Source organism: Anas acuta, chromosome 5 (assembly GCF_963932015.1).
Source record: "Anas acuta chromosome 5, bAnaAcu1.1, whole genome shotgun sequence".
NCBI classification, from domain to species: domain Eukaryota; kingdom Metazoa; phylum Chordata; class Aves; order Anseriformes; family Anatidae; genus Anas; species Anas acuta.
In genome coordinates, this window is record NC_088983.1 from 26340434 (window position 1) to 26366668 (window position 26235).

The 26235-nt window shown below is 39.8% G+C and overlaps 1 protein-coding gene across 3 annotated transcripts in view; it reads right to left on the bottom strand.

The window, feature by feature from the left end:
* LOC137857163 (signal recognition particle subunit SRP54) overlaps positions 1–26235 on the bottom strand; it is a 32403-nt gene that overhangs the window by 2721 nt on the left and 3447 nt on the right. Inside the window, exons 5-16 of one of the 3 annotated variants that reach the window (XM_068683346.1) lie at positions 25788–25892; positions 24522–24588; positions 24371–24428; positions 23519–23669; positions 22543–22691; positions 21110–21210; positions 20915–21001; positions 20451–20524; positions 20101–20209; positions 19141–19311; positions 18572–18667; positions 356–453 (exon numbers count right to left, since the gene is read on the bottom strand). In XM_068683346.1, the coding sequence (XP_068539447.1) occupies positions 356–453; positions 18572–18667; positions 19141–19311; positions 20101–20209; positions 20451–20524; positions 20915–21001; positions 21110–21210; positions 22543–22691; positions 23519–23669; positions 24371–24428; positions 24522–24588; positions 25788–25892 (1266 nt within the window). Of the gene's footprint in view, positions 1–355; positions 454–2215; positions 2283–9671; positions 9849–13806; positions 13999–17578; positions 18039–18571; positions 18668–19140; positions 19312–20100; positions 20210–20450; positions 20525–20914; positions 21002–21109; positions 21211–22542; positions 22692–23518; positions 23670–24370; positions 24429–24521; positions 24589–25787; positions 25893–26235 lie in introns of those variants that run through there. The other 2 variants (XM_068683344.1, XM_068683345.1) reach the window with 2 other exon arrangements.

The window sequence follows — 26235 nt, forward strand, 5'->3', positions numbered from 1 at the left end:
ATGGGACAAGTTTCAGAGTTTTAAAGTACATTCACTTTAAGTAAGTAATGTGAGGCAGCTGCCTCTTTAGGAACTGCTCCTTCCAGCTTTCTCCCACCCTGGACTTTAAAATGCCTTGTAGAAGAGAAGCAAGTAGAGCAGTGCTCAGGACCCAACAGATAAGCTGGTGAGAAAATACTAATGGATAAACAAGCATAAATCAAGCATCAAAAGAAAACTGAAGGAAAACTGAAAGAGGTTCTAAAATTTAACTTCATTTTAGTAAGTAATTCACGAATACAAATTTTATTTTTGAAAATGCAAGGGAAGATAAGTAGGGAGAAAAAAATGTAAGAACCCTATTTCACACACATACCTCTTTCTTCATTCTGTAATACTCATCAATGGCATATTGGTATTTTGGTGTGCTTATCCCCAAAACAGATGCAATCTTTTCCCCAAGGAAATCACACACTGAAAATAAAGAGAGGTTTACAAATGGTTAGTAGCAAGAAGAAAGTTCTTGAACACAGTTCTGTTTTTAAAGGTGTCATCTCTCCTGAGTGGTTTTCCATAGTTCTACTTCACTCAAAAGACAAAAATAAAATCTGCTATGCTAATCTACTTATATATAGTTATTATCAGCTAAATATAGAATCATAGAATATCCCGAGTTGGAAGGGACCCATAAGGATCATCAAGTCCAACTCCTGGCACCACACAGGTCTATATACTACAGGTCTATATACTAATAATCGTTCCTTAAGACAGAGAATGGACAAAACAACAACAACAACAACAACAACAACAAAAACACAACAAAAGCCTTGATGATGGTATTGTTTGCATTCTACCAGTTTTAGCTTTGCATCCAGGTTTGTTCTGTGAGGTCATCAGTTATAGTATAAGCTTTTATTTGAACTTTAACTGAAAGTTAAGGTTAGTTAAAAATACATGGCTACCAACTGGACTGACAATTCAGTCTAATGATACCAAGCGACTGAAGTTATTTATTGATAGATGTATACTTTAAGCCAGTATCAGTTTTAACAATGCTCTGTGTAGCATACTGATGGATTAATTAAATTTTTAGGTGTCAGCTGTCTCAGTTTTCAAACTAGAGGCTACATGCAGTTCTCCTTTGCTAAAACAGGTAGTGCAATCAGAAGGATGGAATAAGGTGGGTTTATGTCAGTCAGTCTCTCTACCATGATAATGGCTAAAGCACTGATCCTTGAGTAAGAGCAAGCAAGAAATCAAATATACTGCACTTCAAATTAAAAATTCACATCCTTGAGGATGTGAATAAGTTAGTCATCTTCAGTGAAAACAGAAGTCAGAAACAATGGCTCTGTAAGGATTCAGTCATTTTGCAAGCATCCTTACAGACCCTTGCAAAAGACCAGTTCAAATGACAAAGTTCAATGACACTGAAGTGAGATGCAAATATGTAACAATCTTCAAATTCATAAAAACTTCTGAAAAAAGGAAAGCAGTATCTACCACTGGGTATGAGGAAAAGGTATGCAATGAAGAGGATTACACTGTACATTAAGGTGCTTCTAAAAACAATAAAAATCAATAGGGTAGACTGTCAATAGTTTAAATTGAGGCTGTTCAATCGTGGAAATCCCACAAATATTTGTCAGTATACAATACAGATACTTTACAATTTGTGAGGAACACAGATTATGACAAGCTGTCTAAAAACTTAACAAAATTTTATGAGGTCCACAGGTCAATGAAAATTCTGTGTAGTGGGTTTAAGACTTGTAAAATAGCCCTATTTTTGTTTATTTTGCAACTGTTGCAAAGCACAAGACTAAGTGTGTTTTAAGATACTTTCCAGTTTAAGTCTTCATAAAAACTCAATTTAGTTTGGCCAAACAGCATTCTTTTCAGATAAAATCACTCAAAAGGGTTATATAAGAGATGCTGAAATAAATCCCTTGCCAACATCGCCATCAATCCATATGGAGAAAAATTAAAAAGTGTTCAGGGATTTTTCTGTTCATTCTTCATTCAACAGTTGTTGTTTGAAAATAAATTAATAAATAAAATTAGTGCTAAAGACAAGAGATTATGTCTGCACAGAAAAAAAAAAAAAACAACACACAACAAAACCACAATCATATTTTTGAAAAACTGACCGGTAGATCACAAAGATGATTTACAGCCCGTCAGAGTGACTCAATATCCCTTCACAGGTTTACGTAAGAATTAACTAAAGCAATACCTGATAGCGTTGAAGTGGCAACTCTCAGCATATGAAACCATAAGTAGGGTCCCCACGTGAGCGTTGTCTGTAACAACAAAACTAGTATTAGTATGTATAGCCGTAAGCTCATGGTACATAATAGCACATGTGAAAGCTCAGACAGAGAAGAAAGATCTGTGACATTGCCTGCTTGCCAGCTACCACAGTATTTTTGCTTTAAAGTAAGTCTAGGCAAGACATGCATAAAGTAAAGTATCACCATAAGATAGAAAGCTGTTATATCTGGGAACATTCATTTCACTGTTTTTTGTTTCCTACTCCCAGACTTGGGAAACAGCAAGCATCCAGCTCAATCCCAAGGTAACTCCTACAATTATAAAGGTCTGAATTCTGTCAGACCAAAGAGAGAAGTGGGTTAACCAAGTATTCCCTGATTGTAGTAACGGGAGAACTATGAGAGACATTTTAAAAAATAAACAAGCAAAACAACACTTCAAAGTGGTCATAACAAAGAAGCTGCTTCCATGTATTTAAACACAGATATGAATTATCATTTGGAATTGTACCTGAAGAACAAAGCTAGGAACAGTGAGGGAGGGAGAGAGTCACCGGTGGCCCTGTGAGGGAGCAGTGGACAGGGCTGATTAGCAAAGGGCCTAAGATAATGTGAAGGGAAGGGATCACCAAATCAACAAGCCAGGGCTTCAGCTGTCACCTCAAGCATTTGCATGTAGGCAAGGAAGCTTTCAAGGATAAGAAGCCAGCTGAGAGCTTCCAGGTAATGATTAAAGAACTGATTATGGGTGCCATCCAAGTGTATCTGCTACAGTGCACCTGACCAGGAAGAACACACGGGTAAGGCCTTCTACAGACAGCTAGAAGCAGCCTCCCATTTGCAGGCCCTGCATCTCATGGGGACTTCAACCCCCCTGATACCTGCTGGAGGAACACCGTAGCAGGTACCTTGAGAGAACTGATAACTTCCTGACACGAGTGACAGAGAAGCCAACGAGGAGAGGTGCTCTACTGGACCTCATACTCATACAAATGAGGAAGAACTCACTGGGGCTGTGAATGTTCGAGGCAGCGTCAGCTGCAGTGACTGTGAGGTGGTTGAGTTCAGGATCCTGAGAGGAAGGAGCAGAGGAAAAAACAAATCACAGCCCTGGGCTTCAGGAGAGCAGACTGACCTCTTCAGCGACCTGCTTGGAAAAGTTCCAGGGGAAACGGCCCTGGAGGGAAGAGGGGCCTAGGAACACTGGTTGATATTCCAAGATCATCTCCTTTAGGCTCATGAGCAATCCATCCCAAAAAGTAGGAAGTCAGGCAGAAATGCCAGCAGGCCTGTGTGGATGAATGAGGAGCTCCTGTCCAAACTGAGTCACAGAAATGGACTATAGAAAGCTGGAAGCAGGGACAGATAATGTAGAAGAATATAAAGCAGCCTGAGCATGCAGGGACACGATTAGGAAAGCCAAAGTGCACCTGGATTTAAAGAGCAACAGGAAGATGTGGGCCCACTGCTGAATGGGGCAAGGGCTCTGGTGACGCAGGATGTAGAAAAGGCTGAGGTAGCGAAAGCCATCTTCACCTCAGTGTTTAATTGTAAGACCGGCCTTCAGAAATCTAGAGGACTGAGGGAAGGTGTAGCATAAGGAGAAGTATGGAGGAGGATCAGCTTACAGAATACTCAAGCAAACTGGACATATGTGAATTCATGAGCCCTGATGGGATGCACCACTACTACGATGATAAAGGGACTGCAGCATCTCCCACATGAGGGAAGGATAAGAGAGCTGGGGCTGTTTAGCCTTGAGAAGAGAAAGCTCAGGGGAAATCTCATCACTGTGTTCAATCTGTCAAGCCAGAAACTCAAGCTGGGCAGGCAGAAAAAAGCCAGATGCTAGATATTTTTGGCAGTGGGTATGGAAAATATCCTGCCAAGGTAAAAGTGTAAGCAAAACCAGCTGCTATCCTGCTTACACAAAAGCACCTCCTGCTTGTTGATTACGTACTCAGCTGGCAGACGGGCTAACGACAATCATTTCTCAGTTTGTTCAGTTGAAGAAGTCAAGAAAAGTGCTGGAAAAGCTTGTTGCCACAGGTGCAAATAATGGCATTGACAAGCCTCTGTACAATCCTTCATAACAAGGTGACAAGGTTAAAAAGCATTCACACAGTGCACAGGACAAACAAAGGCCTGCTGTGCAGCAGTACGCAAGAAGCTACAAGAGTCCCCTTAACATTTAAGGATAAAAAGAGAAGCTGAGCTTCAACGTGACAGGAGTAAATCAGACACAGAATATTCTAACGTACTATTGTAGTACCACAAACATAAAATTTGAGACTCTGCAGGCACAGAGATGCTTTCTATTTCCTCTATTTTCCCACTACAATTAAAGAACAGTTTGGTATGTTAGAAGTACTTCTAAGTTCAACTTTGTAGAAACCTCTGCTTTCTGACAACAAAGGTCTCTAGCCCAACCAGACACTTCTTCACTCCTGTCTTTCTGTGATTCTGTGATGTCCAGTGTTGCTTTGCTGGTCCCGATAATTTAAAAAAGGAGCCTTCTATCAAGTATCTCAAAAGGCAACATAAAACCAAGAGAAGCTACTTTATGAAAATTAAGCAGTAAAAATTAAATGTTTTGTAGAGTAAACCACTGAGAACAAGCAGAAACGGGAACACATCTGGGAGAAATAACCCTCCTCTTTTTTTTTTTTTTTTCCCCTCAAGGTAAGTTTGGGTAGCACCTCAGAGACCTAACGAAGAATGGCAAATATGAGGCGAGAAGAGGTACTGGAGAGAACAAGAACCTTGTGGAATGTTATGGGTGATATGAAGTGTTATGCAAAAGCTCAGTGCAAACTAATCCTCTGTGATGTAGCTTTAATGCATTGAATGACTCTGGAAAATGGCACCAAAGTCAGGTCTTATTAATGGTTGGTAAGAACCACGTGCCCTGATGCTGTGCATCAATATCCTTCAGCCAGAGGAATGGCTTCAATCAAAACAAGGACACAGTAGTACTGTGCTTCTTGAATGGAATACAGGACACAGTGTATTAGGAGGCAATAGTATTTCTCCTAGCATCATTCTACTCTTAAGTGTATGTTTCTGCAATGCTTACCTATACTGTTCTGCTATCATGACTTCATTTGGCTGTTTAAAACAGAAAACATAATGCTTGCTACACTCAGCTTTTAAAGTACAAAACATCAATGTACAATTCTAACCTGACACTCAGCCATAATACGACCTGTCCAAATCCACCTCCAGAAGGTGTTGGTGTAATGCATTTTAAGTAGGAATCACATAATGAATTCAACCATTGATAAAACCAAAGGGCTATGATTCAGTAACAATATGATACTGTTTCCTAGTATGGGGCTGCTGAAGGGAATAGATGTGCTCAGAAGCTCAGCAGAGTGTGTACCATATAAACAATCCACATCTAAACAATCCACATCTATACTTACTTTTGCCAGATTTCAGTCCCTGGTAACATGTGAACTTTCCCAATATATGTTTTTTTGTTGTTTTTGTTTGTTTGTTTGTTTGTTGGCAGAGAAAATGGCAAAAGGAGGTAAAGAATCATTTCCCATTTAAAGAAAAAATAAACTATGTTGTTGAGAGTTTAATACCACCAAATAGATATTTTTTTCATTGTTTTCTATATCAAGACTCATTTTAAATGAGTTAAATTAATGACTGGTCATTGCTGTATAGGTCCTTCAGTGTACACGCCAGGCAGAACTGTGGCAATTAACGAGCCAGTGAAAACAAGATTCAGGAACACATACCCCTTCTTCATCAAAAAAGCTTCTACGATATTATGAACAGCTATTATTAAGTCACAGTTTTTCTCCCTCATTCCAGAACTTTTAAAATGAAATTAGAGTTTAAGAGTCCTCAATAGCATAAAAACAATGCTTTCTTTGCTGTATGAAGTTAAGCTCCTTTTAACTACAGGATATCACAATAATCTTCCTGTAAGAATGTGTTTCAGTCTTTCCAAGCACTGGAAGTTAACAAAATTACATCTGTTTTGGAGCTCTGTCACAGAAATGTGCTCAGGATGAATTCTACGGTTAGAATCAGTAATTATATAGTTGCTTATAGATGCTCTGCAAAGGCTTAGACTCCACGTTCTGCTTACTCATGCAACCAAGACTCCATAGCAAGCAGCATTCCAGGGATAAACAGTAAGATTACCTTCTAGAACAAGTTACCGAAATTTAATTTCTTGTTCTAATTAAAACAAAACAAAAAGTTATAAAGCAAGGTTTTGGTGGACAGAAGCAAAAGATTTACATGTAAAGTGTAAGCATCTAAATTTTTTGATAGAAGATTCAGTTAAAGCATTTACAAGCATCAAAGAGGCCAAGGAGAACATGAATAATACTGAATGCTATCATCTAAAAACAACAACCAGAGAAAAATTTAGTAACCATGCCCTGTGTTCTGGATTCAATTCACTCTTAAAAAGAACAAAACACCACAACAAAAGGACGCTCCAGTCCAAAAATGTAGGTGACCTGAACGCTGACCTACAGAAGTGCTGGAATCGTTGTTTCAAAGCACAACCTAAGACTCAGTACTTTATGAGAATTTGTTTAGTTACGAGTGACACCAGTCCATCACAGTGAGCTCTTTAGTTGTCATATTACCAGAGTACACACATGCTACTTTGCTTAGCAAGAAAGACATCGTCATCATCTGCTTAGCTCTAAAGCATAATTAAACCGAGGTAGTTACTGCAGAAGTTTCTTTACAACACGGCAAAACATTTGTTTCTCTTAAACTCAATTCAGAACCTGCTTGTATGCCAATACCAGCTGAGCTTTGAATTTTCATGATGTAAAGTTTCTATTCAAAATATTAAAGTGCTTTTTCTAAAAATAAATTGGACCAGAAACAGCTATTATTTGCAACGTACTTTTTTGTATCCCAACTGAGATAACAAGTTTTAGACATGCTGGTCCCAGCAAACTGACTATTTAATTGCTTTTATAGAAATCCTACAATAAAAACATTTTTAAGGCAGCTGTTGGCTAAAACATCAAAGCTCAGCTTGGACTAACATTTCTTCAATTCACTGGCTCAGTTGGGATACACGAAGCATACAGCAGATAAGGTAAACTTCACTTAATGGCAACCCTTGGTCTAATCAAGTTTATTCTGTCAAGGTAAAAAGCAATGCATAATAAGGCATACTGTGCTCCACAATAACATGTTCAGCCTTGGAAGGTCCTTTTATTAAAAATTGTAATAAAATTTAAATATTTCATAAACTATAGAAGTGGAATAAAGCGATCTTAACTGTGCTATACAATATACTTTCAGGTATTCAGAATAAAATCCATATTAGGAAAGCAGGAGAATGATCGCACAGAATTCCTGGCTCTTGTGAATATTTACAGGTTTTTTTAGTTAAGCGTCCATTTGTACAGCAGTGGGTACTCCTCTGGCCTCACAACACATACAGTCCCCTGAGCCTTCCATCATGGTGAAACTGCTCTACTGAGGGGAAATGACAGAGAAATTATACTGATCTGGTCCTCTGCTAATTACAGTTGGAAAAAAACAAATCTCTTTGTACACATCCATGGGTATCTGACACAACCTGCACAGTGGGGAACTGATCTGACTCCAAAGATACCTGAATGTTGGGTAAGTTTCACAGTTCTTGCACTTCTTTGAACGGAATCTCAAAGACAAAATGCAAACAAACAAAAGCCCACCCAGCAAGGTAGCTTAACACCTATTCGTTGTTCATAAGTTTAATATATTTATTTTCTATACTGAAACATTTGCTCTCAGGCTAACGTTACTTTTCCTTGTACACAAGAACTGCTTAATAAGAAAGAGATGCCACTGCCAAGTCCATCCAAGATTAAATGGAATGGCTTTACTCAAGAGCCCCAGCCCCAGCTTTCCACAGTCTCATTGCAGCTCAGTCCTCAAACTACTACTTTTTCTTCAAGGTAAATTAATTTTACAGAGGGGGAAAAAAAAAAAATTGATTGATAGTCCTTCCCAAAGCAAGCTCCTCGTGGTCACACTGCTTTCTCAGAAAAGAATGAGCAGAAAGTCAAACTCCACTGCAATCCCCCCAAGAAATCCCAGCTTTCCTGGAAGGATGCATATATAAATAAACACAGAACCTAGTAGTACAGAAAACAGTGAGTTTCATACATGACTTTTCTTAAGCACCAATTCCCAAACACTGGTGCATGAGTCATTCTGACAGCAATGCTTACGTGAGGTAGGAAGCAGCACCAGTTTCTGTGCACGCCAAGACTCTTATCGAAGTGTGGGAACAAGCAACTCTAAACAGGCGTTTGCCTCCAACGTGCAATCAGGCAGGACTGGCTGCTGCACAAAGCAGAAACTCCCAGCCACTTCACTGTACTCAGCACACAGGGAAGGATCCAGCCAATTTCATGGGCTCCACCTCTAACTTCAGTATAGGCAAGCAAAGCAAGAAAGAGCCAGGAAGGGAGTCCCGCAGGCAGGCAGGGAACAGGACTGCAGACCCAGTTTACGGAGGACAGAATTGTAGGGAGGTAGTTGGAACACCAGTTTGTGGGGCGGTCATAAAAGAATCATGAGACTGTGAGTGTGGAAAGATGAAGAGATGGATGCCTATCTTCTCCGAGGCTGGCTGCCAGAAGGCAGGGAGGTGCTTCCTCCAGCAAGCTGCTGCTGGGGTTGCAAATCTCTAGGCTATAAAACACAGTGTCAGACACTCCAACAGAATAAAACAGGTGATGTACTTCATTGTGCCTCTAAGTGTAGATACCAAATCATTGTCAAAAAGGGAAATGTTTTTTTTTCTTTCTTTTTAGTAGCCATAAAATGCACTATTAGAGACAGCTTTAACTGTCCTAACTTCCCTTGGATTTGGACCAACACATGGAGATGTCATTCAGGTTGAGCAAATCTTAGCAGGTTAAAACACAGATGGACTTCACATACATGGACTAGGCAGATCCCTTAAAACCTGTTTTTGATGTATCAATGAAGTTTTCCTATACTTCTGCAAATCATCTGTTTCTTTCCTTTGTACACTCCTTTAATTGCTGGTATGCTAACACTACGTTACAAGCTCAACTCTCCACTGCCAACAAAGACAAGAAAAAATGCCCTCCCAACTGATTTTTTCAAATGACAGCGTGAATAAAAGAGACACCAAGCAAATATTATCAGAGGGGAAGATTCTGGAGAGGACAGATTAGAACTGTGAAGAAATTAAACCCATTTCTAATTAGTAGGGCTATTTCAACGAGGGGGGGCTGCAGGACAAAACTTCTCAGAATACTTCTCTGAGATTTCTCAGTGCCTAGAGGCAATCGAATTTACTGAATCTTTAATGCACAAAATCATATTTGTGACATAAAAATTAAAGGATAAAATGCAGGTAATTATACAATAAACCAGAAGCAGCAATTTATCAACCAAAATACCTACAGGATCTACAGGAGGCAACAGGTCTTTCTTCTCTTGTTCATCTTCCTCTTCATCTGTGCTGTATTCTTCCATTGTTTCTCCACTTGCAAAATGAATTACCCTTCTGGGAACTTTCTTCTTCTTCCCTATGACACCCAGCTCCACATTCTCAAAGCCTCTATCTCCATTTGCAAGTTGCTATAATGAAGAAAAAAAATCATTATCTCAAGTACACTTCCATGCAATAAGCTGCAAAACTGTAAGAGTTCCCCCTTAAAAAAATTTAATGAGGTATTTTAAGAATTTTAGATTGTTTACCATATACAAAGGATATATCCAAGAGCTTGGCTGTAGCTAAAAGATAGGACTGAAACATTGTTTGAAGATACATACAAAATTATCTATTCACCAGAAATAACACAAAGATAAGTGCCTTCATTTCAGCACAGACAGGTGGTTTTATAAAACGTCTGTTCCAACAGAACGCTGTTATGTAAGAGTTCCTTAGCAGAACACTTTAAATAATTTGATGAGCACATAAGTGTTAGTATTTAAGTGTACTGTTGGTTTCTGAATTAGCATCTACTGAAGTGCATCGAGTAACTCAGACGCTACAGCCACCTCTTTGCAAGTTTAGACAGAAAGCTCTAGTTCGAAAGAAAACTGAGTGAAGGATAACTAAGCTGCCAGGCTCAAGATTTAGAAAGATGCCTCAAGGAATCTGCCTCTCTGGGCTTTCATCAGCAATCATCACCAGTACAAGGGACCATGCAAAAAGAAGGACACTTAATTTGGTGTGTAAGGACAGATGAAAAAGAGAAGTACAATGTCTGGTTTTGTTCTTCGAGCTGCTGAATACTACAATGCCGTCTTCGAGCCACTAGCAATAGAAAAAATACACTCCTAGTTCAAAGGCCAATCGATAATTCTTTAGGCTAATAACTCCCACAGACAGAATTTTAGTAAGGTTTTGTATTCTATCTATCAAAACAGAGTCTACATCTTGGTAGAGCTTTTAAATACTACTACAACAAATGCAAAAACTGTTTTGAAAACACGCCTGTCACACAGAGAAGGACACAGAAGACAGGAAATGTTAGCCACCCATTTTTAATGTACCGTGAAGGTTTTTAAAAATGCATGAGTTCATGCAATTTCAAAGCACGGCATAAGAAACTTGTGGAAGAAAATATGCGTAGGCACACACAGAATTAAGGCTGCATAAAACAGACACGTGCCAATTTTTGACTTCTTGTCTATGCAGCCCTAGCAGCCCTCACAGATCACAAATCAAAATTATTACTAAAAACACTTACTTTTATCACACAGTTGTAAGATAACCCTTAATCATTATGAGCACAGTAGTGCCCTTCCTGACACTTCTGCTGCATTACATAAATTAGCCCTGCAACACAGAAAGGCTGTTAGCTAGGATAAGCAGGGGGCATGGTGTAGCGGGGCAGGAGAAGGCAGAGGAGAGCAGAACTGCTGCCTTCATTCCAGGCAATAGGTTTTTCTCATGCCCACAGAGCAGAGGGAGGGAATATAAAGATCACGTGCCAAGCCCTACGATATGGAGAGGGAGTACACACATTCATCATCCTTCCTAGCCCTTGTACAGCAGCTTCAGAAAACTGCAAGTCATTTCAGCTTCCTGGAGTGTTTCTTAGCTACCGTGGCACATTGTGTGTGTTTTCCTGGAGGAGCAGAGCAGAATTAAGTGACAAGTTTTCCAAAGTATAATCCAGCTGAAACGGCCTTATGTTTTCATGCAGGAACACAAAGCTGACTGTGCTGGGCCTAGTGCATTCTCTCTGCTGAGTTTCAGTCTTGGAAACAGCAGTGGCAGAACAACAAAGCTACAAAAATATGAATGCTGAAAAAAGCAAAACAGCCTGAGTACAGGGAGCACCCCTTGCTGCCACTGGAAAAGCAGAGACCACTTACTGCAAGTCAGCTCTGTTTTTTTTGGAGCATAAAGCACCACAGAATCAGCCTCCGATGAAAATCTCACACTCTTTTATTGGCATAGTATGGTGATTTCATTGTTCATGTTTAGTCACAGTACTGAGGAGCATTATTTCTTGTGACACAGCATCACAAATATTATTGTAATTAATAATCGTGAGCAGCATAAACCCTCGCCTACAAGCTCCTCTAAAGGCAGTCTTCTGCCGATTTTGATTCATTGAACTCAAATACTTCAAACATGTTTTAACTTCGAAAAATACTGTAGTTAATATTTAAAGATTAAAAAGCGGGCTTTAATTCCCTGGTTGTGGAAACTGCACACTTTTCAATCCATCCCACACTCCACTTACACTACCTACGGTGAGAAGCTCAGCACAGCTGGCACCGGTACAAAGTTTCAGACAAATGCAGCAGTTCAAGACAGTAAGGATTCATCAAGGAACAATGAATCCAGTTTCCCTTGGTAATCTGGTTCAGAGTCCTAAATTATTAAATAAAATAAAACACGTCAGCTCTTGCTTTGGTTATTACACGTCCAACAAACCCGGATGCTACTTTTAGTCATCACAGTAGCATTTGTCCTTTTAATTTTTACATACACAGCACCACTTAAAGCCAACTCTCAACCCAGCTGCAAGCAGTAAGTTCTGCATCAGTAAATTTTATTTACCTCTCCAACAGGGTCTACCCAAAAGCGTAGCAATGCAGATCTATTCCCTAAGTATCATCCAGGTTCGCTTTGCAGCCAAACAGTACATTATTTTCTGCTTCAGGCTTTACACATTTGATCTTTCTTTCCAAGCGTAATCTTTCTTTTCCAGTGCAAGAAGTCATTACACAGACCGTCCTTCAAGTACACAGCTCTGCTCAGGTTGCCATCTAATTTTTTTCCACAAGCCTATCCCCCTCCAACGTATTATATAGGTCTTGAAAGGCTTGGCAGCTGACATAACCTCATGCTATACAAGCATTTACCGTGGCTTCTACGCTGTCAGCTTTGTGTCAACACGAGGCCAGTTACCTTTGTGCTTTCTGCCACACCAGCTAAAGCTGTGAAGAGACTCCTGGAATGCTGTAAAGCTACTTCCCTTTCCTTTCAAATGCCCTCTTGGAATTTTTCTTCGCTTTATGACTTCCCCATAAGCCTCGCCTGTCAGAAAGTCACATCCAGAGCTGCTGTTCCTCATTAACCATATTTTCACCTCCTCGCCTACCTCACCCTTTGGCCAAAAGGGCACAGAGTGCATGCAGGGAACATTGTGGCCCTGTTGGTACAATATCCAGCACAATGGAATTTAAGTCCACTATCAAAATGCCCAAACAAATAAGCTACAATCACGTATGAGGTGTGCCAGGTCACCTGCAGCTACTGGGGCTCAATACAACTAACACAAGGCAATGCAAAAAAACCTCAGGTCTCGTCGAAGAAAAGCAACCAGCACTATGGAGAGCAGACCACTCACTTTGTCACCTTCTCATCTGTCAGAACCCGGTGCCACATACAAGAGCTTTTGTTCCAAAATGCCAAGGCCGGTGACAGCCGCTCTCCCTTGAAAGACGAGTAATTGGGCTTGCACAGACCTACCGATCCCACAGTGCCAGTTACTCGAGGGCTGCTAATGCCTATTGAGAAATATTTCTGCCCCTGCTACCTTGCCTGCCTTGCCGGTTTCGTTCGTATTAATTTTGGGGGTAGGTATTTTTTGGTGTTTTTTGTTTTGGTTTGGTTTGCTTTTTGGTGTATTTCTTGACTTTCCACCATCGTGCTCCAACTGAAATTGAAAAGCCAGGGTGCTTTGGAAGCAGATGACAAAATAGGACAGTCGGAAGGGAACTGTAAGAAAGAAACCCCTGGCACTGCGAGCCCGAGGAGCTCAGCACTGCACACAGGTATCGGGATAAAGCCCAGCAGGGACCCACGGAGCCTGCCAGGCCCTCTCGGGCACCTGCCCGGCAGCGGAGCCCTGTCCTAATGCGATATTTATCGGGCCCGTTGGTGCGAGGCGTTGTGTGACAGGTGAAACGCAGGACACCGAGCCCCGAGGGCTGTAAGCACAGCTCACTGGAAGGGCACACGTCCTTCCTTCCTTCCTTCCTCCCTCCCTTCCTCCTCCTCCTCCCGTCTCCTGCCCGCCGGGCTCGCAACGCCCCGCAAATGGCCGCCCTCCCCGGCCCCGCTCCTCACCGGCTCGGGCTCCATGGCGCAGGCGGCAGCCGCGGGGCCGGCGGCGGGGGCGCAGTACAGGGTGATGGCGGACAGCCCCTGCTCCATCTCCCTCCCGCCCGCCGAGGCGCCGGGGGAGGGCGGCAGCGGGCCCGCGGCGGCCCAGGGAGGCGAGCAGCCGGGCGGCACCGCCCGTCACACCGCCCGCCGGGGCGGGGCGCGGAGCGAGGGCAGGACAACGGGGGGTGCCGGGCCGCTCCGCTCCGCTCCGCTGTGCGGGTCCAAGGAGAGCCCCACGGCCGCGCCGGGAGGGGAAGGGAGCCCGCTGTGAGGCGCCTCGCATCGTCCCGGAGGCAGAAACGCGGAGCGAGGGGGTCCCGGCCCCCGGGGGCTGAGGCGCTCACGCCTGGCCGGAGCTGACCCGGGCGAAAGGCACGGCCACGGCCAACCAGCAGGGGGGAAGTGTTTGAAGCACCCTTTTTGTGGAACCGAGGAGGGAATCATGTTTTAAAGGTAGGAGTCGGCGGCTGTAACACACTACATGATGGCAAGAGCCATCCTTCAACCCTGTCCCTCAGCGTGGCTTCCAAAAGTTACGGGCCGTGGCACACTCTTACACCATTTTCCAGTCACATCGCAGCATTATCCAGATTGTGAGGCAAATTAAGATCTCACAGAGCACAAATGTACCCGATTTACACAAAGCAGAAAAGTTCCCCTGATGGAAGTGACTCACAAATGGGATGTGTGATCAGTGTTTGATGACAAGCACCCAGTGAATACAGCGCTACTTCATACAGTACAGGACCAAGCATCTGCTCTGTATATAGAAATAATGAGGTGTTACTTAAAACTGCAAAGAAACAAACTAGCATAAGGGCAAGTAAATACCCCTTATCCTTAGATCTGAATTCTGTTTATTAAGAACTGATTAAAATATGTTAGCAGCTCTTAGGACACCATTAAACGAACCAACTCGCTGTCCTTTGCTTCTATGGTTACAGTAGCAGCTGTGCTGTAATACTTTCACCTCCCAGAACAATTTGCATTTGCAAATTAGACAACTTCAGTAGTTGTTAACAGTGGAAGTCCTGATGAAAGGTAAAGACTAGTATCAGTAAAAAAATAACACAGAGTTCTGACAAAACCATACCTGTGCCTTTTCATGGCTATTTTTGTGTGCTAATAGAGTTAATTGTCCAGCTATGTATCACACAGCTCTGTATTGACTCAAAACTGTTTCTTCTTCTAGTGGGCTGCTCAGGCAGAGAGGCTTAAGAATAGCTTCTATGAAGGAGATGCATCCTTTTCAATAGCTGTGATGAAAGGCTTGAATTACCAGGGTAGTTCCTTCTCTTCCTTGTCTGGAGCAAAGGAGTGAAAAAGTCCATCAGACCTGTTGTCTGTTGTTCTAGCCCAGTCAGTTTCCATCAAGAGGCAGCAAACTGAGAAAACATGTGCCAACAACACATCCACAGCTGGCAAAGGTTTTCCACTTACACAGAATAGCAAAAATCATCAGGATTTACAAAGTTTTATATCCGTCATCTTTCAAAAACAATAAACACACATCAGGTACCTATTTCTACATCAGGGCGCACTAATGACCACATACATATCAGAATTTATTAACATACTGTAACTTTAATATACTGTAAGAGAGCAACTGCAGGATATCACTAATTTTAAAACAGGGATGTGTTTCTAGAACAGAATCTCGAGACGAGCTTATTTTGTACGCTGCTCTTTTGTCCCTTGGCTCCTCCTCGTGGCCTTCCCCGGGCACTACAGTTACTTGATTTCCTAAACCCGTCATCATCTCCTCTCAAATTCTCGACCTAGATTTAGCCATGTGCCCAGACAACAAAACAGCAAATTAGTCCAAGCAGCACCAACTGCTTTCGTGAAGACAGACATAGAAAGATGAACTTCAGTCTTCTATTTATTCCCAGTGAAACTTGCTTCAACTTTTCAAGTTTCACATGTACCAGGCAGAACTGTTCTGTGGTGGACAAGCACAAGTCTAAATAATACAAGACAGTCTGAGGAGTTGTTACTTTCTAGCCTTGTTTTACATAGCTCCTCTTGGCTTGATGCAATTAAGTCTTCAGTTTAGAGGCCCAGACTGAAAGAAGGTACAGAATATGATAGCTTCTCTTCTCTGGCAACTGCTCAGATTTTCTTCTGTACATTGTCCTCCGCAGGATCTACAAAGTTATTTCCTCACACTCCTTAAAAATGTTGTTCTCCCATAAAGAAAGCTAAGCTATGAGAGGGTTTTTATATACCCTTCTATACATTTGAACTTCCCAATTAAGCACCTCTAGCATGAGCCTATGGCTGCCTTTGTGTTGTTGTTTGTTTTTTAAGACATCAGTTCAAATCTTTTGTTCTCTTCCTGTACAGTAGCAGTAGTTTGGAAATTCTGAAGACTAAAACTAAACGCATGCAATGGATTGAAAATAGGACAAGTTCACGGCTGATAACTTGACAGTCCAACTAAGCCTGTACAGAAACAGTGCTTCACTGTTCACCCTCAATATGCATATTCTTCTCATGTTTGATTTCCGTCAACAGTATTCAGCTGAACTCCACTATCCTCTACCAACTGTTGCAAAACACATTTAATTTTATTTAAGTGGATTTATTTTCCACTTTCTAATGCAACTGCATGGTTTCATATATTGTATTTTAATTGTTCAAAAACTGAAAATACTATAAAACAGTAGTTTCCATGAACACATGCCACTTGTATAGCTGAGGACAGCTCCTAGACAAGCTCTTATTATTGCAAGTATTCATTCTTTTGTTTCATTTTCACTGAAAATAATAGAATCCAACTTAATCAATCCTCTTACTGATTACTGCATTTTATGCATATAATTATTATAGTAAAAAGCATACCCAAAGATTTTGCAGCATCCCCTCTCTATAGAATAGATGTACCATTACTAGTGCAGAAGATAGACATTATAAACTAAATTACAGCATGCCTTATGTTTTAGGTGGGTAATTATGCTCTTGTGCTAATAAGTTGTTCTCTATCAGCTGTTAGCAGTCACCTTTTCAAGCAAATGGCTGCCACTAACAGATGGACATACTTTGATTACTGTGTCTAATTTTTATGTCATCTGGGCAACAGAAATGGGTGTCTATTTACAATCCAAGCACTCAACATATTTAAATAAATCCATAACATACTCCCTTTCCTTAAAATAAGGGTGAAAGATCTCACCCTATTTGCTAAACTGTCTATCAGATTTTAAGGTTTATCTGGCTTACACTTCTGAAGTGTACCGGTAGATTCCACCCATTTCAGACCAACACTGTGGACTGAGGTAGTACAAGATGACAGGAAATTAAGATCAGATAACAGTTGAGTTGGGGCAATATGGTCCTGTCAGATACAGCTATCTATGGCTATTTTAACTTCCATACCACCACAGAGTTTTATCTACTATATATTACAAACTCTTGATAACAGAAAAGCTGCTTAATTGGCAGTCCAGTATGAAGACTTTCAAGCTGTCACATATACTGAAGATTTCTACATAAATGTTTTCAGTTCCTACAGTGTTAATGTAAATGACTGATTAGACTGCTGGAGAACAATTTTTGTACAGAACTGACACCTTCAAAAATCTGAGCAGCAGCACCTCTACATTTTAGATGTTGCATTGCAGTTGTTACTGCTATAACTGTTTGGCATAGATAATTAGAAATGATTCAAGTTAAGGAAATCTCATTACATACTGATAAAGGTTCATTAGGAAGAATTGGAAGAAATAGTCCATTTCTCTGTTCATAATTGCTTAATTTTATTTTACAGTATATTTGTGACAATTTATGTTACTATAACCAAAGATCAGGGTTGTTTACAAATATAATGGCTGCCATTTAATGTAAACAATTAAAAAGTGTCTCTACATATTAAAATTTTACATCATGATTTTATTAAATTGAATTACTCCTTGTGCCATCAGGTATTAGTGGAGAAGAACTACTTTAAGCAAAAATAGTTTTCAGAAGTTAGATGTAGAAACTGAGAAGCCTGAATAAGATTTTAAAAGACCTCCCCCATCACTGTAAAAAGGAAGAGAGCAATCCTTTCACTGAAGTCGCAACTAATAGTCAACCAAGTCCATTTTTATTAAGGCTTCTTTACATATTATTGAATCCCATCATGCCTTTCATATTCCCAGCAGCACCTTGTTGAAATTGTCTCATCATTGACTGTAATCCTGCCATGCCACCTACAGAAAATAAGTGAAAAGATGCATGCGTTAATTAGTTTTGAAGGACAGCTATCTTGCTTCTAAAGTCTGTGCTGTAAGGAGGCCATTTCTGTAATATACAAACAAAAGCCCAATGCTCAGCCAAGCTTAAATGGCTATCAAAATATGGACAACTGAGGAAGTAATTACATTAATATTAAAGTAGGTTTTAAGATGATCTTTGCATCAAGACCTAGACAAAGGAAAAAAACCATGAATAAATTACCATTACCAGTTAGAAAGATTCCAGTATGAGAATCTTTAGTAAAAGCTGTTCTTGTCAAAATGACTTATTTAAGGCAAAGCTTGGAAGGGGATGGAAGTTCAGGAATAGATTTGCTTCACAACAGACATGCTTGAAGTCATCACTGTACTATTTTCTCAGACACTACTCCAATTGCTCATTTTGAGAGCTGAATCCAAATGAGTCCCCTTCCTAAATTCTGTAATATTTCAAGTGGATCACTGTAACAGGTATTCACCTAGTGAAGCTGTCTAAAGCCAACACATACCCATATGATGAAGGACTCTTGGATCCATCATCTTTGCCATCTGTTGGTTCAGCTTGGCCAGCTGAGATGGGTTTACATTCTTTGACATATCACCGCCTTCAAGAAAATGGAAGAAAAATTGGATTAACATACAAGGCTAAAGAACAGAATTTTACATAAGTCTATATTCAAATCAGTGATCAAGTTACTACATCAACTACTTTGAGTAATTAAGTATCAACAGTCCCTGTCCTGCCCACATAACAAATTGAAGTATCAGTACTGTGGTAGTGATGAACTCTACCTTGATAAAGCAAAAAATACATCAATTCTCACTCCTAATTTACACATTAACATCATGAAGAACAGTATGGCTCTCACCAGTTACATCAAAAAGAAACTTTTTGATATAACTGGTGAGATTTTTGTGATTTCATCACGAAAATGAGTGAACTAGAACTCAGTCCTTCTCTCCCAACACACCTCCCTTCTCCCTCCCCTCTCCCAGCACCTAATCTACATTATGAGCTTCCTCTGTGTTCACATATCAAGTGACCTTCACACTGAGTAAGTGTTTTACTTTCTTTTACCTTTGAAGAGCCCTTTGATACCTCCCATCTTTTTCACCATCTGTGCAAATTTAGTGTATTGGGTTAAAAGCTCCTGGACATCTCTGGTAGAAACACCTGAACCTCTTGCTACTCTTTGGATTCTTCCTGGCTGCTTACTGAATACTTTGGCGCCATCTGTGCTGTCAAGTTCTGCAATTACAGCAGAGGAGAGAAAAAAACCATTCGGTTACTGACATTACAATCTATTATAGCTGTAAAAATAACAAAAGCAAGTGTGTGCTGAGAATTTAGTTTTTATCCACAAAACAAAAAATAGTTTCAGAAGCATCAACGCAGAATTGTACAGAAATAATTGAGAAAGAATATTCAAGGGAATAGCAGTGGCCTTTCTAGTGTCAATCACAGTGATAAAAAAAGTTGCCAGAATAAATTATGCTCTCAGCATACCTGGTGTAAGCCAGGCTAATAGGTTTATCTCAAAGGTGAGAGCACACCTCTCCTGTAAGAGTTCTGGGTGGATTAGAAACTGCACACCCTGAATTCCAGAGACTAGGCTGTATCTCTAAGTAAACTTGAGGGTGGAAGAAAGGTATGAGGAAAGATGTTAGTGACAGATTAAACACAAATGCAACTTTTTCATTTGCACATATAGCATTAATGATTTTAGAATCACAACTACACTACAAAAAGTAAAAACACATTAATTATCAATGGGTTGCTTTGAAATTCCATCTAGTCTACACAAGAGAGCAGCAAGAGGAAGTTGTCAGTATATCTCTTAAGTATTTGGACTTATTCAGAAAGTTTAAAGGCACAGGGATGAGCAACTCTTTGCTATTTGTAAAACTGATAAATGCTCTTCACCCTTTTCTGTTATTTTAGATGCTACCTTAAGTCCAACTTGTACCCAAAAACGATCTCTGTAAATAAGCTTGTTCAACAACTGAGAAATGAAATACTGGTTGAAGTTTGTTTTACCTTGGTCATTCATACTGTCCATTATAGTCATCAATTTCTTTAGCCTTGCCATTGATTCTTGTTCATTGCCTTTACTCATGAAGTCAGTTCCAAAACCAGGGATCATACCCTAGTTTTAAAATGCAAAACAAAAGCTTTGTCAGAACAAGCAAAACTAACTTGAATTAAGTAGCCAGAAATACAGACAGCAAGTTTGAGTTCAGCAGGTATGTATCGCAGTGGACCTTTTTGAAAAATCTAAAGCACAGACTCTAGCACCAGTTTCACTGAAGAGTTTATGTTCACAGCAGAAATTTGTCAGATATAAATGAAAATCTGATGAAGAAAAATGATTTGGAGGAATAACTAACCAAGATCTGACTGAATGGTCCCATTTTCATGATGTTCTGGAATTGTTCATACATATCTCTTAATGTAAACTGACCTGAAATACAACAAAAAGAAAATTAGCAAAGGTCACACTAACATTTAGGTATTACTTTTTCAACTATTTACGCTGTGAAAAATACTACTATACAGCATAAAAACATATGTAAACATCATCTCTACTGCTAATACAGCTAGGCACACAAGATGGCACGCACTCAAGAGTTTTAAGCTGCCTAATCTGCAGTTACAGCACTACCTGTCACTTGATGAAAAACATGACTATTTACTTGCTTGACGCATTTATTAGAGAAAGAACAACCGTTCTGCAACATGCACTTGAAACAAATTACTTGTCTCTACCTAGAATACACATTAACTGCATCTCAGAGGGAACCTGCCATGATTAGTTCATGGTAATACACCTGCTATTCAGGGAACAACTTACCATGTTTGAGCTTTTCTATGAGTGCTTCATTATCATCCAGCTTTAACTCATTTACTTTATCTATCAATCCTTCAATATCACCCATACCTGGAAAACAAAACCAGCTCTGAAGTTAGCATTAAAAAAATTACACTTTTAAAGTTTCTATTATCAGGTTCAAAGTGTTTTGTAAGTACAGTTGCATGTAGTACATACCAAGAAGTTTGCTGATGAAAGGCTGCGTTTTGAAGGGTTCAAAGTCATCTATGTGTTCACCAGTTCCAATAAAAATAATAGGACTCTTTGTAGCAGCAACTCTGCAGTAAAATAATATATATATTATGGAATGGTTATGGAATATGAATATGGAATATGTTATGTCTCAGTTAGACATCATCAGCATAACACAATGAACACAACATCAACTCAATCTCCTAAGTATCTTTTTTGCTCCCAAAAATTATTAATGCAGAAACATCCAACATCCATTTAGGAGGGGATTGCTGGGAATAGCTGACAACGTTTCTTTAATTAGTACTTTGTAAAATACAAACTCTGCTTCTTCCACACTGTACTTTGACAAATCACCAATAGATAGGTAAGTTGCATTTTCATTGCCAAGTTTCAGATAGTTGAGAGGATAGAAAGAAAAATAAATTGTGTCATTTCTACACCAATGTTGGGAGGTCAGATGACACAGGTGTTGATTAATTTTTTTTCAGGGTTCCTCCTACAGACAGCAATCTCATTTTCCACACAGGAACAAAGCTTAGACATGAGAAAAATCAAAACCTTTTCAGGAATCAGTCACTGACACTAGCTTTAAGCAAATTCTGCTTCCAGCCTACAGAAAGTATAGAACAGCACAGCAGACAATGTATACAACCACATGACAGCTGGAGCTCGCTTTTGGTATTTTCATTTTACTCTTAAATTTGGTGTTCCATCACTGCGCTATAAATAACAGCAAAACACATATGGCAGTTTAGGAATTCTAACACTTAAGATCCAAGTCGGACACATCTCAGCTCTGTATAAGCTGTATCATTCAAAACCAGCTGGAGATTACTCTAACTTAAAAGATAATATGGCGTGTTCTAGTCAACAACGGTTGTCAAGATACAGCACAGCACACAAGTCCAAGAAGAATGGAGTTCAGAAAAGCATAACTGCAGACTCATCTTTTTACCAAGTTTCTGAACACTGAAAATTCAGAAACTTAATTTCATCACAGCTTTAAGGCCATTAGATAGGCCATTTTTTTCCCTTTTGGAAAAATCATGGGCATTAAATGAGAAGAAAAATTTTTAGGTAAGCCTTATCTATTAAGCTCAAATTTGTATTTTGCATCTGATATGCAAGATGCAACAATTGTTTTATTCTGTTCTCAGAAGACAGAAGCCTGATGCGTGACAATACACACTACAGCACTGGAAGTACATCATAATATGAATTCCAATTCACACTGAATGCCAACAGGTCCACTGAAATTAGGATAAAAAATCTAACTGTTACTACTGAAATTTCTAGATTCCTTGTAATGTGACAGTGTCACTTTCACAGGACAGGTTTCTGTGAGACACTAACACATTTCACAGTCGTACACTCACAGCCAGACCTTGGACACCCTGTTACATCGCAGTACTTACGCACTAAGAGCGCCACCTCCTTTTGCATGTCCATCAAGCTTTGTAACAATAACTGAAGCTACATCGACTTTGTCTTTGAAAGCTTTAGCTTGAGCTTCACAAGCTTGGCCAATGGAAGCATCCATCACATAAACAATGTTATCCGGTTGCTAGGAGGAAAAGAAGAGAAAATTGTTTCCTGCTTTCTTGGACTATGTTGATGCATTATGTTCAGTAGCAGAACTCACTGCAACACTGCTCTGTGAGCAGCATTGTCTAAAGACCATTTGAAACCCTAATGCTGTGCTACTATTTGTGAAAAAAATTATCTACAATACAATATTAAATTTTAATAGTTTTACAGCTTTTGTTTTGAATTATTTTAGCCAGTAAGCTAATTAGCATCTACAAGCAATGAATATCTTCCATTTGGTTTTACATTAAGAGCTTTATGATGTCTATTTCTCTGAAAACAAGTTACCATTAACAGTTGTTGTGTGGGAACTGTCATATTGTTATGCGAGATCACAGAATCAAGAACTAGCCAAACATTTTAAAACTCACATGAGAAACACCAGCTTCATTTACATATCCAAGCTGATGAACCTTTTCCAATTATCTGTTCTGTTTCAGGGCAAATATTCACAACAATCACAAAAATTTAGTAAATAGCTACAGAAGATCAGACCAAACTCTTCTTTTATCTTGTTTCTTAATGCAAAGACCCCAAAAGAAGAAGTCAAAGCAGTAAAACTGCAATCTGTGCAAGCACCCTTGAATTACAGATCCAAGAATTAAAACTGACACAAAGCTATCCAGCACTGATCATCCAGTCCTAGCTTATTCATATCAGTTTGTAATTTCTAACATATTCTAGGTGTTAAAAGTGCTGACGCATTCCAGAAGACAGAAAACCAAACAGAACACTGGGAGATGAACAATCATTTATACTCAAATTATTCTAACAAATGTTAATGTGTTTCTTGAAACTACTCACAATGGCATTAGCAACTTGTAACATCTCTTCAAACAAAGAGTCTTCCTGTTTGTGACGTCCACTGGTATCAACAATGATTATTTCAAAATTTTCATTCTTAAATTTCTCAACACCTTCTGAGGCAATAATTACAGGATCCATTTCTGTGTAACTGATCACAAAGATTAACATCAACATGTATGCAATTCCTTATCCTTAAGCTAAATGAGCATTTACAATTAGTAAGTTCACAGTCAAGCAATAACATCTACCTAGATTTCAAGATGGACTTCCTCTTATATCAAGCCAAAACTGATTCAGATTATGCCTCCCTAAGCCATTTACCCTTGCAGCCCAGTGAATTGAGGCACAAAGGACATCCCACCTGCTGAAGATCATGCTAGATTCTGCTAGCCTTTCTCGGATGAAAGTTGTAACTAGGCACCTAGACAGTGCACCTCCAGCAAAGCTCAGACAGAAGTTTAGTAAGAACTGTATTAGTTCTACTGCTGCCACTACCTGACAAAAATTAAGGGTCAAAAAATGACATCTTTCAATCTGTAAAGATGCTAAGTGGATTATTTCCTGAAAACCTGAATCTGTCTGGTAAAGCCCTGTAAACTTGCGAGCTGAGAGAACATTTAGGGGATTATCTCCAGGTGCCTGATCTCTTCTTATGCTCACTCTACTGCTACTACTGACAGACAGAACATACTGAGCTAGACAGGTATTCCATCTCATGAGAGCAAATATTTTAATAGCCTATTAGTTAGGCCACACTGAATGGGACTTTGTGGGAGATGCTCAGTAAGGAACAATAAATATCTCATTATAATTGAGCTGTTCTTCAAACTGATTCTGAAAGATGCTTACCTCCCATAAAAGGGAATTCTTGCTTTTGTGGCATTCTGCTTTAACTGGTCAAAAGCACCTGTAAGACAAGTATGGTCAAGGGGCTATTCAAAAAAAAAAAAACCACAAAACTAAGAGAAAGAACTGTATCGTTAGAAGCTGTTTGTATTACCTGCTCTGTATGTGTCTGCACATATTAAACACGTCTTCCAACCTTTCCTCTGATAGAAGTATGCTAACTGTTAAAAGAAATCCAAACAAGTAGTTACACCAGAATCCCACCAGAAAGCATGATGCTACGTAACAGCTTGAAGTACACACTGAGGACACAAAATCAAGCCAGCTTTCCAATAACTGAGACCACTTAGTAGCACTGTACAAGCATCAACTTGTTAGCACGTTAGAAAAGTATGTTATATAAATAATTATCATGGTTAGATGAAAATAGTTGCTCAACTCTGCTTCTGATTTCAGTTTCCTGAGCTAGAAATGGCTACAAATAGCCCCTGTTCCCATTTTGTTAACTCCAAGATTCTGCAGATAGGATTAGCTTTCAGAAACTGCCCAGAGCCATACTGCAACGTGAACACATCTTTGTTTCCTCACTTCCAGAGGAACACAGATATTTCACTGCAAGGACATGTTTTAAAGCAATGATGGAAGCCTTACTGCCTTGTAACACTTGTAAGCTTCACTAGTACAACATACATTCATAGAACATTTGATTCACCCAAAGAGAGACTTCCAAAATACAGTTTGTCTACATAAGCACCAGGAAAGCCTTACGAAATCAGAGCAGTGATATATTCTGTACAGCTTATGTCTGAATCTCACAGAAAGCAGATGACCAAAAAAAAGAAAAGATATGGAAACATACATCGATCTTCTTCCATAGGATGATTTTTCCTTCCTCAAAACCATTGTAAATATGTTAAGTTACAACTGTTCTGAATTGTGCCTTTTTTTAATCCTTGAGGATATAAATCTAAAATTTCCTCAATAAACTCCGGTCTGGAACAGATTTAACACCACACATTCATGCTCAGCTGAGACACCTGATACAGAGGACAATTTCTACTTGTTCCCTTAAGTAGGTAATAGAATGAGATAGGTTCCACTCAGAGTACATCTTAACTCCAGGAAGTATGGAAGGGAAAGAATCTATGATCCACATATAGAATTCTTTCATTAGGAGTTTAAAAAAAATCTTGAAGGAAGTCCTGAAACCATAAACAGTCTCAAAAGAATATTACTTTGAACATTCATCTCATCTCAGAATCCCCTCAACAGAACCATTTCTACAACGTAATCAGTCAGTACTTGTCTAGTAATAAAAGCAGCATGGGTCACAAGCAAGTCCTACGTAACATGTCCAACCACACCCTCCTTCCCAAGCAAAGCAAAACAACACAACACAAGCAGGTTCAATGCAAGTTACCTTTGAACAGGTTGTTGTTTTACCGCTTCCTTGCAAGCCAACAAACATGATAATGTTCTGTTTTCCTTTGGTAGGTGTCCATGCTTTGACTCCAGGATCTACAAGCTATAGAACAAAGCATACCGTATGTTGCAGGTCTGAATTTCAGAAGCACAGAACAGTTAGTGCCACATTCTGTGGAGAAAGACCATTTTTTGTCTATCTGGGTCTTGGCTTAGACGCTTACTGGTCTACAAGAACAGCCACAGCCCATGCAAGAAATCTGTATATGGTGTTATACCTAACCATTCTGTAACAGTAACAGTGCTTCTTCCCAAGGCCAAGCACTAAAGTCAGGGTGGCCTGTATGTATGGCACAAATCTTACAATCGGCACAGAAACACAACCTCTACCCCATCATCACTGCAGTAGATGGACCTCATCTGATGAGAGTCCAACACTACCGAAG